This window comes from Lepidochelys kempii, chromosome 2 (genome assembly GCF_965140265.1).
Source record: "Lepidochelys kempii isolate rLepKem1 chromosome 2, rLepKem1.hap2, whole genome shotgun sequence".
NCBI classification, from domain to species: domain Eukaryota; kingdom Metazoa; phylum Chordata; order Testudines; family Cheloniidae; genus Lepidochelys; species Lepidochelys kempii.
In genome coordinates, this window is record NC_133257.1 from 197,894,403 (window position 1) to 197,914,221 (window position 19,819).

Genomic DNA, 19,819 nt, shown 5'->3' on the forward strand with positions numbered 1-19,819 from the left:
CTTTTACCTTCTAAACAGTCTAGTTACGTAGTTCTGCCCCCATGCGACCCCAAATCCCCGTTGTGGAAATTGAAAAGGGACCAAATCATTGATGCTTTAATTTACCATCATAATTTCCAAAACCTGCCAGTCACCAACAGCATTCCCAAAAGGTCTGTCTAATAGTTAAAGCACAGAAAATGGACTTAAGAGAGTTGGATTGTTATCCCTTCTGTCACAGACTTGCTCTATAACTTTCTCCAACCACTTAACCTCTTTGTATCTGTTGCCACATCTGTAAGCAGTGGTTTACCAGGATAGACTCAGGCAGGATCTGGGTCTTTAGCTGGATAAATGTGCACGTAAACCCCCAGTGCTTGGATTGAATTATTTGTATGGAGGGACACTGTCAGAGAATGTTGGATTCCACCGTAGGAACTGGGGAGATTGCTTTGGAAGAGCAGAGAATCAGCAGTGTCATGAGCATATTGATTTGTTATGGGAAATCTAGGCCTGTTTAGGCTTAGTCCTTAGCTGGATTTAAAATTAAAAAGGTTATAGAGCAGTTTTTAAACTAAGGGCCGGGGGAAAGCCAACAGGTGCGGAGGAGCATGTGGTTTGGACAGAGGCATCCCATAGGGAAGGATCTATTAATGGAGATTCTCTATGTCCCTGTTAGGAGGAGAGAGTGGAAGATGATAAAATACAGGTAGGATCTGATGAGAAACAGTCAAATGAAAAAAGTCCCATTCAGTTACATCATGTAATGGCAGACAGCTAAAAAGTGACAAGTTTTTAAAGTGCTTATATACAAATGCTAAAGTCTAAATAATAAGATGGGTGACCTAGAGTGCCTCATATTAAATGAGAATATTGATACAATAGGCATCACAGAAACTTGGTGGAATGAGGATAATCAATAGGACACAGTAATACCAGGGTACAAAATATATCAGAAGGACAGAACAGGTTGTGCTGGTGGGGGAGTGCCACTATATGTGAAAGAAAGAGTAGAATCAAATGAAGTAAAAATCTTAAATGAACCAAAGCGTACCATAGAATCTCTATGGATAGTAATTCTATGCTCTAATAATAAGAATATAGCAGTAGGGATATATTACCGACCAACTGACCAGGATGGCGATAGTGACTCTGCAATGGTCAGGAGATTACAGAGGCTATTAAAATAAAAAACTCATAATAATGGGGGATTTCAACTATCCCCATACTGACTGGGTACATGTCACCTCAGAACGGGATGCAGAGATAGTTTCTTGACATCTTAAATGACTGCTTCTTGGAGCAGCTAGTCCTGAAACCCACCAGAGGAGAGGCAATTCTTGATTTAGTCCTAAGTAGAGCACAGAATCTGGACTGCTTGGTAATAGTGACTATAATATAATTAAATTTAACATCCCTGTGGTGGGGAAAACATCACAGCAGACCAACATGGTAGCATTTAATTTCAGAAAATGGAACTACACAAAAATGAGGAATTCATTTAAACAAAAATTAAATGGCACAGCGCAAAAAGTGAAATCCCTGCAAGCTGCATGGAAACTTCTTAAAGGTACCATAATAGAGGCTTAACTTAAATGTATACCCCAAATTAAAAAACGTAGTAAGAGAACCAAAAAGGTACCACTGTGGCTAAACAACAAAGTAAAAAAATCAGTGAGAGACAAAAAGGCAGCCTTTAAAACGTGGAAGTTAAATCCTAGTGAGGAAAATAGAAAGGAGCATAAACTCTGGCAAATGAAGTGTAAAGAGTGTAAAAATTGGAAGGCCAAAAAAGAATTTGAAGAACAGCTAGCCAAAGACTTAAAAAAGTAATACCAAAAACATTTTTAAGTACATCAGAAGCAGGAAGCCTGCTAAACAACTAGTGGGGCCACTGAACGATCAAGATGCTAAAGGAGCTTTCAAGGATGATAAGGCCATTGCGGAGAAACTAAAAGAATTCTTTGTATTGGTCTTCACTACTGAGGATGTGAGAGAGATTCCCCAACCCGAGCCATTCTTTTTAGGTGACAAATCTGAGCAACTGTCCCAGATTGAGGTGTCATTAGAGGAGGTTTTGGAACAAATTGACAAGCTAAACAGTAATAAGTCACCAGGTTCAGATGGTATTCACCCAAGAGTTCTGAAGGAACTTAAATGTTAAATTACAGAACTACTAACTCTAGTGTGTAACCTATAATTTAAATCAGCTTCTGTACCAATGACTGGAGGATAGCTAATGTGATGCCAATTTTTTAAAAGAGCTCCAGAGGTGATCCCAGGAATTACAGGCCAGTAAACCTGATTTCAGTACCAGGCAAACGGGTTGAAACTATAGTAAAGAACAGAATTGTCAGACACATAGATGAACGTAATTTGTTGGGGAAGAGTCAACATGGTTTTTATAAAGGGAAATCATGCCTCACAATCTACTAGAATTCTTTGAGGGGTCAACAAGAATGTGGACAAGGGGGATCCAGTGCAGTGTACTTAGATTTTCAGAAATCCTTTAACAAGGTCCCTCACCAAAGGCTCTTAAGCAACGTAAGCTGTCATGGGATAAGAGGGAAGGTCCTCTCATGGATTGGTAACTATTTAAAAGATAGGAAACAAAGGGTAGGAATAAATGGTCAGTTTTCAGAATGGAGAGAGGTATATAGTGGTGTCCCCCCCAGGGGTTTGAAATGGGACCAGTCCTATTCAACATATTCATAAATGATCTGGAAAAAGGGGTAAACAGTGAGGTGGCAAAATTTGCAGATGATACAAAACTACTCAAGATTGTTAAGTCCCAGGCAGACTGTGAAGAGTTACAAAAGGATCTCTCAAAACTGGGTGACCGGGCAACAAAATGGAAGATGAAATTCAGTGTTGATAAATGCAAAGTAATGTACATTGGAAAACATAATCCCAACTATACATATAAAGTGATGGGGTCTAAATTGGCTGTTACCACTCAAGAAAGAGATCTTGGAGTCATTGTGGATAGTTATCTGAAAACATCCACACAATGTGCAGCGGCAGTCAAAAACAGAATGTTGGGAATCATTAAGAAAGGGTTTCAGAGTAACAGCCGTGTTAGTCTGTATTCGCAAAAAGAACAGGAGTACTTGTGGCACTTTAGAGACTAACCAATTTATCTGAGCATAAGCTTTCGTGAGCTACAGCTCACTTCATCGGATGCATCTGAAAGCTTATGCTTATGCTCAAATAAATTGGTTAGTCTCTAAGGTGCCACAAGTACTCCTTTTCTTTTTATTAAGAAAGGGATAGATAATAAGACAGAAAATATCATATTGCCTCTATACAAATCCGCAGGACGCCCACATCTTGAATACTGCATGCAGATGTGGTTGCCCCATCTCAAAAAAGATATATTGGAACTGGAAAGGGTTCAGAAAAGGGCAACAAAAATTATTAGAGGTATGGAATGGCTTCTGTATGAGGAGAGATTAATAAGACTGAAACTTTTCAGCTTGGAAAAGAGACAACTAAGGGGAGATACGATTGAATTCTATAAAATCATGACTGGTGCAGAGAAAGTAAATAAGGAAGTGTTATTTACTCCTTCTCATAACACAAGAACTGGGGGTCACCAAATGAAATTAATGGCAGCAGGTTTAAAACAAACAAAAGGAAGTCTTTTTTTCACACAACGCACAGTCAACCTGTGGAGCTCTTTGCCAGAGGATGTTGTGAAGGCCAAGTCTATAACAGGGTTAAAAAAAGAACTATATAAGTCCAGGGAGGATACATCCATCAATGGCTATTGGCAAGGATGGTGTCCCTAGCCTTTGTTTGCCAGAAGCTGGGAATGGGTGACAGGGGATGGATCACTTGATTACCTGTTCTGTTCATTCCCTGCTGGGGCACCTGACGTTGGCCAGTGTTAGAAGACAGGATACTGGGCTAGATGGACCTTTAGTCTGACCCAGTAGGGCTGCTCTTATGTTCTTATGTTAATATTTCCATATCTCATAGGAGTGTTGTGAGACTTCAGCAATGTTTGTAAAACACTTTGGAGACTTCTGACCAAAGAAGTGCTAAGTGTTGTTTATTAGTATCAGGTTTGCTCTAATATACAATATCAAAACAACTCTAAATAAATGATTAATCCAAATTAAATATTAATACAATTATACATGCTGATCTGTAAAAATACTTGACGTAGATGAATGTGAAGACTTCTAGATTGATACAGTTTGCAAAACTCATTGAAAATAGATGAGTTGCTCTTGAAGAATGCCTAAATGTATACATGAGCTTGGAATCTTTTGGCAAACATTGTCCACAGGGCCCACAGTTTAACTTCCTTTCTCTGGGTATTATAGAAGAAGTGGCCCCAACCATTCTAACTGGAAAAGAAGCAGAGAGCTCAGAGTGCAGAGCAGTATCTTTGATACTTCCCATGTCAGGGTTCATCCTTTTTTTCTAACCTTTGGGCATTATATTGGTATATAGCTAGTTTGTCACTTTTTAAGAAAAGTATATTGATTGCTATACATTTAAAATGCCAACCATACCATCACTTTGTCTTTTTGTTTGCATTTAATAACTAATTCAAAGTTAAGGTTCTTTTGTTTACTAGCTTGTCACTGTGATAATTCATATTGTCAAAGCTCTGTGATGCCTACCCCATGGTGCATGCCATCTGTTAATATAAAAGGAAAATATGTACATGTATCAAGTTTTCAAGGAAGAAAAATAAATCCTTTTGTGATCAATATTAGCTATAGGAGATGGCAGAAAAAATAATCTGTCCTGTATATTTTGAAGTAGTGACTTACTGGCAGGCAGCCATGACCACAAAAGAAAAATAAAAGCAATGAAATAACAAAGGCAAATAAATAAGCGACTCTCAGGACTTTCTCAAATCAGCTGTTCAGTTCTCTTCTAATTTCCACTCCTTCCTGTCCTTGGGCCCAATCCTATAAAGTGCCGACAACCTCCTGACATGCGCTGACCACGCTCATCTAGTAGGATTGGGCCTGTACATTTATTGCCAAGGTTCATATCTCTGTGAACTGGGCAGAAAGCTTGACTTTTATTCAGAGCTCAATTGGGCATTCCCTTAATGACCCCTTTTTTGTAGTCCCTGACTTTCTGACACTCTCAATTTAAAAATTTGTATGTTGCAGTGAACACATTGCTATACGTATGTTACTAAAAAACATCTTGGATTCTCTTTCCAGAACCTCACCCACCTCCTCCTGTAATAGACCTATAACTTCTGACTGAATTACTGAAGTCCTCATACCATGATTTAAAGACTTAAAGTTACAGAGAATCTGCCGTTTACTCTAGTTTAAACCAGCAAGTGACCTGTGTCCCATGGTGCAGAGGAAAGCGACCTCTCCTCCATGGTCTCTGCCAATCTGACCTGGGGGAAAATTCTTTCCCAACCCAAAATATGGTGATCAGTTAGACCCTTGAACATGTTGCAAAACTCACCAGCCAGACAGCTGGGAAATAATTCTCTGTAGTAACTCAGAGCCCTCCCTATCTAGCGCCCCATCTCCATCCATTGGGGATATTTGCTACTAGTAGTCGAAGATGGGCCATATGCCATTGTAGGCAATCTCAGCATACCACCCTCTCTATAAACTTATAAAGCTCAGTCTTGAAGCCAGTTAGATTTTTTTGCCCCCACTGGTCCTCTTGGAAGACTGTTCTAGGACTTCACTCCTCCGATGGTAAGAAACATTCATTTAATTTCAAGCCTAAACTTGTTGATGGCCAGTTTATATCCATTTATTCTTGTGGTAACATTGGCACATAACTTAAATAATTATTCTCCTTCCCTGGTATTTATCCCTTTGATTTATGTCTGGAGAGCAGTCATATCTTCTCTCAGCCTTCTTTTTGTCAGGCTAAACAAGCCAAGCTCCTTGTGTCTCCTCTCATAAGGTTTACCTCATCCTAGTAGCCATTCTCTGCATCTGTTCCAGTTTGAATTAATGTTTCTTAAGTTTCTGGGAGACCAGAACTGCACACACTATTCCAGATGAGGTTTCAGCAGTGGCTTGCATAATGGCAATAACACTTCACAATCTCTACTGGAAATACCTCACCTGATGCATCCTAGGATTGCATTAGCCTTTTTCACATCTGCATCTCATTGGTGGCTCATAGTCATCCTGTGATCAGCCAATACACCCAGGTCCTTCGCCTCCTCTGTCACTTCCAACTGTTTATAGCAGTTCGTAGCAAAAATTCTTGTTGATAGTCCCTAAGTGCATCACTTTGTACTATTAAATTTCATCCCATTTCATTAAAAATCCTTGCTATAGGGCTTGCAATTTCACGTTCCAGTTCCTTTAATATTCTTGGATGGGGATTATCCAGCCCCCCCCCCCCCCATTTGGTCCATTAAACTGTTTGAGTTTGACTTCCACCTCAGATGAGGTTATTTCTACTTCTTTAGCCTCATGTCCATTAGCCACCCTGCCACTACCCGTAAACTCCTCATTACCTTATCAAAAACTGAGGCAAAGTATTCATTTAGGTGTTGGGCCATACCTAGATTATCTTTAATCTCTACCCCATCCTCAGTGCTTAGCGGTCCCACTTCTTCTTTCCTTATTTTCTTTTTATTTATTTGGTTATGTCATAAATATAAAGGGAAGGGTAAACCCCTTTAAAATCCCTCCTTGCCAGAGAAAAAAATCCTCTCACCTGTAAAGGATTAAGAAGCTAAAGGTAACCTCGCTGGCACCTGACCAAAATGACCAATGAGGAGACAAGATACTTTCAAAAGCTGGGAGGAGGGAGAGAATCAAAGGGTCTGGTCTATCTGTCTATATGCTGCTTTGCCGGGGATAGACCAGGAATGGAGTCTACTTACTAAAAGTTCTAAATCTAGCTAGGTATGCGTTAGATTATGATTTCTTTAAATGGCTGAGAAAAGAATTGTGCTGAATAGAATAACTATTTCTGTCTGTGTATCTTTTTATAACTTAAGGTTTTGCCTAGAGGGGTTCTCTATGTTTTGAATCTAATTACCCTGTAAGGTATCTACCATCCTGATGTTACAGGGGGGATTTCTTTACTTCTATTTACTTCTATCTCTATTAAAAGTCTTCTTGTAAGAAAACTGAATGCTTTTTCATTGTTCTCAGATCCAAGGATTTGGGTCTGTGGTCACCTATGCAAATTAGTGAGGCTTTTTATCCAACATTTCCCAGGAAAGGGGGGGTGCAAGTGTTGGGAGGATTGTTCATTGTTCTTAAGATCCAAGGATCTGAGTCTGTAGTCACCTAGGCAAATTGGTGTGGCTTTTTACCAAACCTTGTCCAGGAAGTGGGGGCAAGGTTTTGGGAAGTATTTTGGGGGGAAAGACGTTTCCAAACAGCTCTTCCCCAGTAACCAGTATTTGTTTGGTGGTGGTAGCGGCCAATCCAAGGACAAAGGGTGGAATATTTTGTACTTTGGGGAAGTTTTGACCTAAGCTGGTAAAGATAAGCTTAGGAGGTTTTTCATGCAGGTCCCCACATCTGTACCCTATCATTCAGAGTGGGGAAGGAACCTTGACAGGTTATATAATCTTTTACTGTTGTTCTTAATTTCCTTTGCAAGGTCCAACTTTGCTTTGCTTTTGGCAGTTCTCACTTTTCCTCTGCACTTTCTGACTTCCAAGAGGTAGCTTTCCTTGCTGATTCTTCCAATCTTCAGTTCCTTGTAGGCTTTCTGCTTTCTCTTAATAACCTGTTTGAGATGTATGTTTGTCCACTTTGGCCTGCAACCCTTCACTGAGAATTGTTTCCCCTTGTTTGAGATCCAAGCTTCAGATAGCTTCTGCAACTTTGCCTAAAAATAGTTCTAAGCCTCCTCCACATTCGGACGCTTGAGTTCTTCAATCCAATCCACTACCTTAGCTAATTCCCTTAAGTTTTTAAAGACTGTGCTTTTGAAATCAAGGACCCTTGTTGCAGACCTGTTTTTGTTTCCTTCCATTTAGTTTAACCTGGATTAATTCATTATTACTCCAAGATAATGTACATGCGCAGCTTCCACATCGAGTCATTTTCATTGTTTCTTCCATTCTTGGGCCACTACCACTGCTGCCTCTGAAGCTGTCATAGCCTCCCTCTCATTTGTAAGGTTTTCGTATCACCCATAAAGGCTAAAAGTGAGGGTGAAATCCTGGTCCCAATGGGAGTTTCGCCATTGACTTCAGTTGGGCCAGGATTTCACCCCTAGATTTTTTTTTGAGAGAGAGTTTAGAGAGTTTAGGGATCTGTAGAAACTGATGGCACTAGCTTTGGAAAACTTCCTACTCTCGTTGGCAAGTTGATATTTTTTCTAGTCTTGACTATGTCATTATGGCATAGCACAGTGGTTTCCAAACTGTTAGTAAGGCCAACGACCAACAGCATTTTGTCTTTTTTTTGTGACCCATCATTACATATACACACCCCCAGCCCCAGCCCCACAACCCTAATCCCGGCCCAGTGGGAGGGGCGGTGGCCCAGTGAAAGGGGGTTGGAGAATGAGCTCATCCTGCAGCAGTGAGTGCTGTCCTGTGGGGCTGGTCTTGGCTCCCTTTTCCAGGAGTTGCAACCTGGCTCATGGGGTCACAGCACCACTCAGGTTTGGCCCAACCACCCTATCATCATGCGGAGGAGCAGCCAGTCTAACCTGCAGTGGTGCTGCAACCCTGAGTTCCCGGTCGTAATACCTGGAGTTGGAGAGCCAATCCCGCAGGACAGGCGCCACCACTGTAGGGTTTGCTTGGTTTCCAACTGCCTTCATCTACCTCCCCCAGCATCACTTAGCATAGCAGGGTCCACAACGGGGAGGGCGGCCTCCTGGCACTACCATAATGTAAACAGCCAAATCCACAGCAAGAAATAATAATATGCTGGAGGAGGGAACAAGCCAGTAAAAATGGATGGTGGTAGCAAGTTACTTGGGATCCCTCTTCGTCCTCTCTATCCTCTTCCCAAAAAACAGGTGTTTAAGAGCCAGGACTTACTTATCTTGTCTTTTATGTCCTGTATTTTAAGGGATGTCCTCTGTTTAAAACCTAGTGTCTCAGGTTGGGCATACAGTGCATCTATTCTTTTTCACACCTTGGTTTCTCAAGTTGGTTCTACTGTGTGCTATTACTTGCTGCCATTATAGCACAATCATATTCTGTCGTCCACTTTATTTTTAAGGGAATGAGATGTTAATTCTGCAGTATTGATGTTTTACAATGCCTGATCAAGACAAAAAGGTGAAGAACACAGAAAAAGGAACCGATAAAAAACCTCAAGGGATCACTGCAAGGTATAGTATCTGATAATGGTTTAGTTTGTTTGAACCTCAACAGTGACTTTCTGGAATTTGTACCATTTGTCAAAGTTAAATGCTTTATACACATGGCAACTGTTACTCTGGTCAGAGAGTTTATTTAGACCTTTGGTATTTCAGGCCTTCTGGAGAAACAAATCAATGGTTATGAAACTTCTGTATGCAAAAATAAAACAATAGACTACTAAGGCAATGCCAGAGAATTGCCTTTTCTCTCACCAATGTTGATCACACAAATTGACCTTGTTTATATTGAGCAGACTACTTGTTGACATGGTTATAAATAACTTTGTCTAATGAGTTATTAATAGATACATTATTATGTTTTATCCTAGGGATTACTCTGATCTTAAAAGACTTCAGTCTCTTTTAAATGTCCAGTCAAGCAAACAGCAGGTATTTTTAGTAGTCATTATTCAACATGCTGAACAGTTGTATGATCATGCAAAATAATAATTGTGGTAGTCAGTGTGAATTTTGTGCATTGTCAGAAATAGTCAAAGAAGTTTTAGTGAGCTCATGTGCAGTTCAATTCACTAGAAACTTTCTTTTTTTTGGCAATAGCAGAGTTTTTCTCTAGGAAAAATCCCATTTACACAGTGTAAAGGAATTAAATCAATCAGCTTTTTATGCTGGTATGTCATATTCATTTTTTTAAATAACAGCAAAATGATCTTCATTTGGTTTGCTGTGTCAACATATCTAGCAGAGTTTATGCTGTCACAGTTATTTATAGTTAAACAGTTTACCAGCTTTGTCTTTTTCCACACCCTTTGATAATGTCATGAGGAAGTAGTCTCCATTTTCAGCAAGAGGCAGGTTAATTATAACATGATGAAAGGAAGTGAAGGATGCAAAACCACAAGTAAACAATTCCATCATGTATAAATAGTGTTTAGAGAATGAAAACTTGAGGTTAAAACTGTGTCAAGAAAATTGATTACACTGGTAGTTATTTGCTTATAAGTTTTCTAGTGTTTGTAGCAAAGTCTTCTTTCCCCCCACTCCCTGTTGGGACTTCTCTCTACCGTTTGAAAAATTATATATATATTTTTAAATTGGGAAAATCATGTTAATCCCTACTTCAAGTGAATCCACATAATTGTGGGTGTTACTCTGTGGTCTAGCTGGATGGCCCATTTCTCTTGTTCTACATTCTATTCAACATGATTTTCATGGGATTGACTGCTGTGACATGGCTGAAAGTACTGACATTTTGGAGGCAGTGCTGAGAAATCCATCCAAAGCACAATGTAGCTAGATATGTAACATAGCAAGGAGCATCCTTACTGCTTGTAAATCCATTGCCAATGCTGTACAAAGGTATGGAGAACTGATCCAGAGAATTCTTTGTAACATACAGGGCTATGTATTTGCTTTACTGAGGCTGAAGTTTGCAAGCTATGAGGCAGCTAGCTGTATCTCTCAGATTTCTAAAATGTGAAAAATTACTCTCCAGGATACTATCACAATGGATAGCAGTGATTGGAGGGAGTGTTGTGTGTGGATGCACTGCACCTGTTTACACAAATCAAGCTAGTAGGTGTAGATATCCTTACAGTAACTAAGTGTGGTAGAAAGAAAAGGAGTACTAGTGGCACCTTAAAGCCTAACCAATTTATTTGAGCATAAGCTTTTGTGAGCTACAGCTCACTTCATCAGATGCATTCAGTGGAAAATACAGTAAGGAGATTTATATGCACACAGAACATGAAAAAATGGGTGTTATCATACACACTGTAAGGAGAGTGATCACTTAAGATGAGCTATTACCAGCAAGAGAGTGGCGGGGGGGGGACCTTTTGTAGTGATAATCAAGGTGGGCCATTTCCAGCAGTTAATAGGAATGTTTGAGGAGCGGTGGGGGTGGGGAAATAAACATGGGGAAATAGTTTTACTTTGTGTAATGACACATCCACTCCCAGTCTCTATTCAAGCCTAAGTTAATTGTATCCAGCTTGCAAATTAATTCCAATTCAGCCGTCTCTCCTTGGAGTCTGTTTCTGAAGTTTTTTTGTTGAAGAATTGCCACTTTTAGGTCTGTAATCGAGTGACCAGAGAGATTGAAGTGTTCTTCGACTGGTTTATGAATATTATAATTCTTGACATCTGATTTGTGTCCATTTATTCTTTTACGTAGAGACTGTCCAGTTTGACCAATGTACATGGCAGAGGGGCATTGCTGGCACATGATGGCATATATCACATTGGTAGATGTGCAGGTGAACGAGCCTCTGATAGTGTGGCTGATATGATTAGGCTCTATGATGGTGTCCCCTGAATAGAGATGTGGACACAGTTATCAATGGGCTTTGTTGCAGGGATAGGTTCCTGGGTTAGTGGTTCTGTTGTGTGGTGTGTGGTTGCTAGTGAGTATTTGCTTCAGGTTAGGGGGCTGTCTGTAGGCAAGGACTGGCCTGTCTCCCAAGATTTGTGAGAGTGATGGGTCATCCTTCAGGATAGGTTGTAGATCCTTGATGATGTGTTGGAGAGGTTTTAGTTGGGGGCTGAAGGTGATGACTAGTGGCGTTCTGCTTTATCTTTGTTGGGCCTGTCCAGTAGTAGGTAACTTCTGGGTACTCTTCTGGCTCTGTCAATCTGTTTCTTCACTTCAGCAGGTGGGTATTGTAGTTGTAAGAATGCTTGATAGAGATCTTGTAGGTGTTTGTCTCTGTCTGAGGGGTTGGAGCAAATGCAGTTGTATCGTAGAGCTTGGCTGTAGACAATGGATCGTGTGGTGTGATCTGGGTGAAAGCTTGAGGCATGTAGGTAGGAATAGCGGTCAGTAGGTTTCCGGTATAGGGTGATATTTATGTGACCATCACTTATTAGCACTGTAGTGTCCAGGAAGTGTATCTCTTGTGTGGACTGGTCCAGGCTGAGGTTGGTGGTGGGATGGAAATTGTTGAAATCATGGTGGAATTCCTCAAGGGCTTCTTTTCCATGGGTCCAGATGATGAAGATGTCATCAATGTAGCGTAAGTAGAGTAGGGGCTTTAGGGGACGAGAGCTGAGGAAGCGTTGTTCTAAGGGTGGTAGAAATACTTAGCATTTAAAGTTGAAATGGCTGAGTCACCTAATACAGATAGACCTCTAAAGTGACAGGAAATATTGTACCTCTGTACAGCTGTGTAAGTGGGATTGACAGTAACATTTCTGAAACAGTGTATAATGTCAGTGGTTTAATACAACCTGTAGCAGGCTGGCCTGGAGGGTCACTGATCTCAAAATTTGTTATATTTGTTCATCTACCAGTTTGATCCAGCACTGCGTTGGATCAGAGCATTAAAATAGCTTTGTTTGTATTGTGTGATGTATGCATTACCTTTATAATGGCAATTGTTGGATCTTAAGTTAGACAGTATCTGAAATCCCAATAAGAATTTGAGAAGACAAAAGCTTTTCTCTGCTTGATTACTTTCTATATACTGTTTGCCTTATGCACAGCCTCCCTTGCATTTGCAGCTGCCAGCCATTAATTTTGAAACTGCTCAAAATACTATGACCAAGTCAGAACAATACACCAAGACTAATGGACAAAGAAGCCGAGGTCAATGGCAAGAATCAACTGAAGCTGTTGAGCTTGAAAACTTTAGGTAAAGATTGTACCTTTCTTTTAATCAAATATGCAAAGTATGGATGGAGCATGAACTTGGAGTTCTAATCCTAACTCTGCTTCCGTGGGTTTAAATCACACCTTTAAATTTTCAACAGTTTTTCTTCTTATTTTATTAATGAGGGATTTTTAAAAAATAGCAAAGGTGAGGTTAACAGTGCTAAAGATATAATTGATACTTGCAACCCCAGAATCTCATGCTTTTTAAGTGGTAAATGTTTGAAGGACATATTAAATCATACATATTCACTTCTAAAGGAAAGAATAGATGTGTGGTTTGCAAAATGCAATAGATAATCAGATTAAAGGTTTCCCAAGGGCAGTTTGGCAGTTCAGATTGCTGTTCCATTAAGGATTTTTTTATTTGCATTGTTATAAACACAGGAAGGAATCATAAGATACCTAAGGTAGAATCTGATGTGTTCTTCTGATGTTGTGTGTTCTTAGGGGCACCCATTATTTAAATGTATATGGTTAAGAAAGTTCTGCCAGCCATGCTAGCTGAAAAGTTGAACATATTGCATTTAAGTGGTTGAAATGCTTTGCTATATCATCAGGGTTGTACTGTGTAGAAGTGTCGTGGCTGTGCAAGAGAACGAGCACACACAACATCAGGAAAATCAGGAGGTTGGATAATCAGGGGATCCTGAGCACATTCTTCAAAGTCTGTTGGGCTTCCTCTTCAAAGGATAGAAGACGTGCAGCTGCTAAGATTTGGAGGACAGAAGCACCAATCTTTCAGAGTTTAGAAGCTTTGTTCAAACCTTGGCAGACACATCGGACCTCTTAGCTAAATGAGAGTTGAATAATTGAGATCTCACTGTTTTCATTTTAATTAATTTTTAAAACATCATATAAAATATTAAAACATCTCTAAATCTAACATCATTAGGAAATGTCAGAAAGATGAAATATGGCTTTTTTTAACCTTCAAAAAACCCCGTTATGTCAGATTAATTCTGCTTCTGCTAAAAAGTGCTACATCTTCTAAACATTTAGGTTAATAGCATGTGTGTTTAATTATTATGAATTATTGTCCTTCAAGACCTTTTCTTCATGACTGTCTGGTCCCTGTCACTGGCCCAAAATGGTTCCGTGCCACTTCACTCTCGTTTGTCATTGTTATTTATGTAACACTTCAAGCGTGCATCATGCTTTCCAGACAGAAGGCACTGTTGCTGCCCCATAAAGCTTACACCATACATTCAACATTACATAACAAAAAGTGATGGTAGACAATAGGGTGGGAACTGGAGTAAGATTAGGACCATGCGACTTAGGATCATGCATTAAGTCAGCAGTTCAGAATCACGTGTTTAGCTTTTTCTGTATGCATTTTGCGATTGGTGTTTCTTTTAAGTAATTTGGTTTTACCTTATGAGTATTTTTTAATACTGTTAATACATCTGAAAGTGTTATCTTTCAGTGAGTAAAAAAAGAGGGGCAGAGCTGGAGCCACAATACCAGTAGTGACAGTGTATGAAGGCAGTTACCGAATGGCTGCTCCCACTTGCTGCTGCATAGGCTGTTGAGATCTGCTAAATGCTAATTTAAATAAAAGTAGTAGTCATGATAGTCAAACAGTTTGTTATCATACACTATTATAATCTCAACAATTAACTGCTAATAAAGTCTGTTTTCTCCTCATTGACTTTCAGTAATCTAAACTTATCTTACTACAATGTAATTAACAAAACTTCATTTTTCTTCCCCGGCCCCCGCAGTATGAACTACAGGAATGAGAGACATTTTAGCAAGCACGCTCAACACAAACAGTTTCAAGAGATCTTTACAGCTTTGGTTAAGAACAGACTTATCTGCAGGTAAGACCATGTGATACATGTAGGTCTGTAATAGAGGAGACTACTCATTTGCTTGGATTACGCAGGGATCCAAGAAGAGAGAGTAAGGTGTGGCTTGTACATGCCAGCAACAGTCCCTGTGGTATAGAAACTGTTGGTTTCACAATATGGGGCTGGGAGATCTTTAATATAAAAAAACCTGGGTCTCCCAATCTAAATCTGGGCAGATGATGATAATACTTCTCTGCTTCCTGAGTTCATTTACACACTGCGAACCTGTTGTCTTAAAATTCTGTAATTTTTTTGTTGGAAGTTGATTCTTTGATTTCCCCTGTTATTGATGGCATGCCCATCTACAGAAAAAACAGGCTCCAATGACATTTTACTCATTTCAATTGCATCAGCACTGTAAAACTACTCATACTTACTTGACCATTGAAGGCTGATAGAGGGGAAACCCTTTTCATACCATTTCTCATAGAATTATATCAAAACTTCACATGAAATTGTAAGGACTGGCCTAACGGTCACAGCTAGGCTCGTGTCCAGAGGTAAGGATGGCCAAGGTAGGGATCAGAGTAATTGCTAGAGCCATGATCAATAAGCAAGAGTGAGAGTCAAGCTGGGGTCTGAGACTGGATGTTAGAGTTAATTACCAGGATGGAATCAGGAGACAAGAGCCAGGGTCAGAGTCAGGCTGGGGTTAGAGATTTGAGATCAGAAGCAAGATGCAGTCTGGAGTTGCCAAAGGCCAGAAGTCTCTGTGTTTTGTCCAGGAAACTTCCTGGAGTGCCCTCCAGGATTAAATATTGCATTTGGCCAATCAGAGGGCTGCAGGGTGCTGTCACTCTAGACCCTTTGAGCAGTACTTCCTGCAGTGCCTAACCGTCACTGTGCTCAATAGATGTAGCTCTGCATGTCCCCCACCATCCTCTCCAGTGGCAATATGGGAATGTCAGCCATCCCAGGCTCCACAGACCTGGGTTCTAGTCTCACAGATCTTTACAGAAATAAGTGAAAGATATTCAAGAAAATATAGGCACTGAGATTTATTTTCTGAAAGAAATGTATATTTTATATTTAAACAAAATTTTCTATTTAAACCCCAGGCAAAACTTTCAAAAAACACCCAAGTGATTTAGGAGTTTTAAGGCCAGATTTATAAAGGTATTTAGGCACCTAAAGCTCCAGTTAGATGTCTAGAGGGATTTTCAAAGAACCTAACCAAGTTAGTCACCCATCTTCCGTTGAAAATCATGAAAGTCAGTGGGAGTTTAGGACCCTAACTTGCTTGGAACCTTCTGTAAATTCCACTAGATGCCTATCTGCATCTTTAGACATGTAAATACCTTTGTAAGTCTGGTCCTACTTTTCATTTTCAGCAGTGTTTTATGCACTTAGGAGGCTAAGTCTCCTTGCAATGGGACTTTGGCCATTTCTGCACTGCAGACTTCTGGGCTGACATAGCTCTTCCAGGAGTCATTCCTGACCAACACAGCTGTATTGACAGAAACCCCTAGCGCAGAGGCAGTTATACTGGCAAAACTACACTTTTGCCAGTATATCTTATTTTGCTCAGGGCAGTGTGTGGAATAAACTATGGCAGTAAAAGTGCAGCTTTGCTGGTATAGCTGCACCCACACAAGGAGCACTTTGCTGGTAGATACAGAGGTATAGCTATACCAGGAAAAACTCTCCTAGTGTAGACATAGGCTTAGGTTCCTATGTGCCTAAGTCACTTTTGAAAATGGGACTTGGGCCATGTCTATACTATGAAAGTACTCCGATTTTACGAAGTTGATTTTTGGGAACAGATTGTAAAAAGCCGAGTGCATGCGTCCACACTAAGCACATTAATTCGGTGGTGTGAGTCCACAGTACCGTGGCAGGCGTCGACATTCCGAGTGGTGCACTGTGAGTAGCTATCCCACAGTTCCCGCAGTCCCCGCTGCCCATTGGAATTCTGGGCTGAGCTCCCAATGCCTGATGGGGCCAAAAATTTGTCGTGGGTGGTTATGGGTAAATGTCATCAGTCAACTCTCCTTCCCACCATGAAAGCAACAGCAGACAATCATTTCACGCCCTTTTCCCTGGATTGCCCGAGCAGACGCCATAGCACAGCAAGCATGGAGCCCATTCAGCTCACCGCAGCAATTATGACAATTGTAAACACCTCGCGCATTATCGTGCAGTTTATGCAGAACCAGCACCTGAAAAACCAGGCGAGGAGGCGACAGCAGCGCGGTGATGAGGACATGAACACAGATTTCTCTAAAACCGCGGTCCCCAGCAATCTGGAGATCATGGTGTTACTGGGGCAGGCTCATGCTGTGGAACCCGGGAAACAAGCACAGAGTGGTGGGACCACATAGTGTTGTAGGTTTGGGATGATTCCCAGTGGCTATGAAACTTTCGCATACGTAAGGGCACTTTCATGGAACTTTGTGGCTTGCTTTCCCCTGCCCTCTGGCTTCTGAGAGGCAGAGCTAGGATGGAACTCTTCCTTAGACTGCGATTCAGTGGGCTTCCTCACTGCCAGGAACCTTCCAGCTCTCCCCACCCTGAGTACATGTGGTCTGCTCCCACCTGCCAAGAATACCAAGATGAGAGCAGCCCTCACAGTTCACAAGCAAGTGGCAATAGCCCCATGGAAGCTTGCAACGCCAGACAGCTACCGGTCAGTCGGTAATCAATTTGGAGTGGGCAAATCTACTGTGGGAGTTGCTGTGATGCAAGTAGCCAACGCAATCACTGAGTTGCTGCTATCAAGGGTAGTGACCCTGGGAAATGTGCAGGTCATAGTGGATGGCTTTGCTGCAATGGGATTCCCTAACTGTGGTGGGGCTATATATGGAACGCGTATCCTTATCTTGGGACTGGACCTCCAGGACAGCCAGTACATAAACCGCAAGGGGTACTTTTCAATAGTGCTGCAAGCACTGGTGGATCACAAGGGACCATCAACATCAACGTGGGGTGGCCAGGAAAGGTTCATGATGCTTCCATCTTCAGGAACTCTGGTCTGTTTAAACGGCTGCAGGAAGGGATTTACTTCTCAGACCAGAAAATAACTGTTGGGGTTGTTGAAATGCCTTTAGTTATCCTGGGGGACCCAGTCTACCCCTTAATGCCCTGGCTCATGAAGCCGTACACAGGCACCTGAACAGTAGGAAGGAGCTGTTCAACTAGAGGCTGAGCAATTGCAGAATGGTGGTAGAGTGTGCATTTGGACTTTTAAAGGGTCACTGGCGCAGTTTACTGACTCACTCAGACGTCAGCGAAACCAGTATTCCCACTGTTATTGCTGCTTGCTGTGTGCTCCACAATCTCTGTGAGAGTAAGGGGGAGACGTTTATGGCGGGGTGGGAGGTTGAGGCAAATCACCTGGCCGCTGAATATGTGCAGCAGACACCAGGGCAGTTAGAAGAGCACAGCAGGAAGCGCTACGCATCAGAGAAGCTTTGAAAACCAGTTTCATGACTGGCCAGGGTACTGTGTGACACTTCTTTTTGTTTCTCCTTGATGAAAACCCGCCCCCTTGGTTGACTCTAAATTCCCTGAAAGCCACCCGCCCTTCCCCCTTCGGTCACAGCTTGCTTGCAAAGGAAATGAAGTCGCTATCGTTTAAAAAACATATATTCTTTATTAATTGATTATAAAAATAGGGAGATAACTCGCAAGGTAGCCCGGGTGGGGGGTGGGAGGAGGGTAGGATGGAAGGAAAAGGCCGCTTTAAAACGTGTTGAATGACAGCCTTCTGTTGCTTGGACTGTCCACTGGGGTGGAGTGTTTGGGTGCCCGGAGCCTCCCCCCACCCCGTGTTCTTGGGCATCTGGGTGAGGAGGTTATGGAACTTGGGGAGGAGGGAGGGCAGTTAAACAGGGGCTGCAGTGGCAGTCTGTGATCCTGCTGCCGTTCATGAACCTCCACCAGACGCCGGAGCATGTCCGTTTGATCCCGCAGTAGCCCCAGCGTTGCCTCATGCCTCTTCTGATCTTCCTGCCGCCACCTCTCCTCACGTTCATCGGCCACTTTCCTGTACTCTGCCATTGTGTCCTTCCACACATTCTGCTGAGCTCTGTCAGTGCCAGACAACTGCATGAGCTCAGAGAACATTTCATTGCGCTTGCGTTTTTTTCGCCACCTTATCTGAGATAGCCTTTGGGACGGAGGAGGGAGGCTTGAAACATTTGCAGCTGCTGAAGGAAAAAAAGGGAGTGAAGTATTTAAAAAAATACAGTTTACAGAACAATGGCTATCCTCTTTCACGGTGAGCAACACTATTCACATTACATAGTACATGTGATTTTGGTACAAGGTCGCATTTTGCATCTTATATTGAGTGCCTGCAGCTTTGGTGTTAAAGATCACACACGCAGTGCCAGGCAACAGAATTCGGCTTAGAGGCTGCCATGGTAAGCCATAGTCTTTTGGCTTCTGCAAACTTCATAACAGCAGCGCCCTCCTCTCCCATACCAAGCAAAGCACGTTGAGTTGGCCATTCAGTGAGCTGTAGCTCACGAAAGCTTATGCTCAAATAAATTTGTTAGTCTCTAAGGTACCACAAGTACTCCTTTTCCATTTAGTGCTGCGGTTTTCTGCAGCAGCAGAAAGCAAACTAACCCCCCATCCCTACTCCAATTCTATGGGATGATTGCTTTACCCCTCACCCCACTGCGTGGCTGGTATCAGGGAAGATCCCTGGTAGCCAAACGCGAACAGCTCAGTGCCAATGGCCCCCCCCCACCACGTGGCTAACTGCGGAGAGGATTTCTTTTCAGCCATAAGCAAACAGCCCAGTAGGAACGGCCACTTCTGAATGTCCCCTTAATTAAATTTCCCTATTTCAACCAGGTTACCATGAACGATATCGCTCTCCTGAGGATAGCATAGTGAGATAAAGAACGGATGTTGCTTGAATGCCAGCAAACACTGGGACCACACGCTGCCAGTCTTTGTCATGCAATGATACCAGATTACTTGCTACTAGCATGGCATGGTAAAGTGTCCTACCATGGAGGATGGAGTAAGGCTGCTCTCCCCAGAAACCTTCTGCAAAGGCTTTTAGAGAACCTCCAGGACAGCTTCATGGAGATGTCCCTGGAGGATTTCCGCTCCATCCCCAAAC

At 41.8% G+C, this 19,819-nt stretch overlaps 1 protein-coding gene across 14 annotated transcripts in view; it reads left to right on the plus strand.

Moving 5' to 3' along the window:
• The window catches only part of NEK10 (NIMA related kinase 10), a 173,638-nt gene that overhangs the window by 969 nt on the left and 152,850 nt on the right, over positions 1-19,819 (plus strand). For 7 of the 14 annotated variants that reach the window (XM_073333424.1, XM_073333427.1, XM_073333428.1 and 4 more), the window contains exons 2-5: positions 9,138-9,249; positions 9,609-9,669; positions 12,721-12,869; positions 14,614-14,712. The exons of 1 other annotated variant lie outside the window; for it this stretch is intronic. In XM_073333424.1, the coding sequence (XP_073189525.1) occupies positions 9,176-9,249; positions 9,609-9,669; positions 12,721-12,869; positions 14,614-14,712 (383 nt within the window). In that variant the 5' untranslated portion in view covers positions 9,138-9,175. Of the gene's footprint in view, positions 1-658; positions 689-5,530; positions 5,673-9,137; positions 9,250-9,608; positions 9,670-12,720; positions 12,870-14,613; positions 14,713-19,819 lie in introns of those variants that run through there. 6 more of the 14 variants (XM_073333426.1, XM_073333429.1, XM_073333425.1 and 3 more) reach the window with 5 other exon arrangements.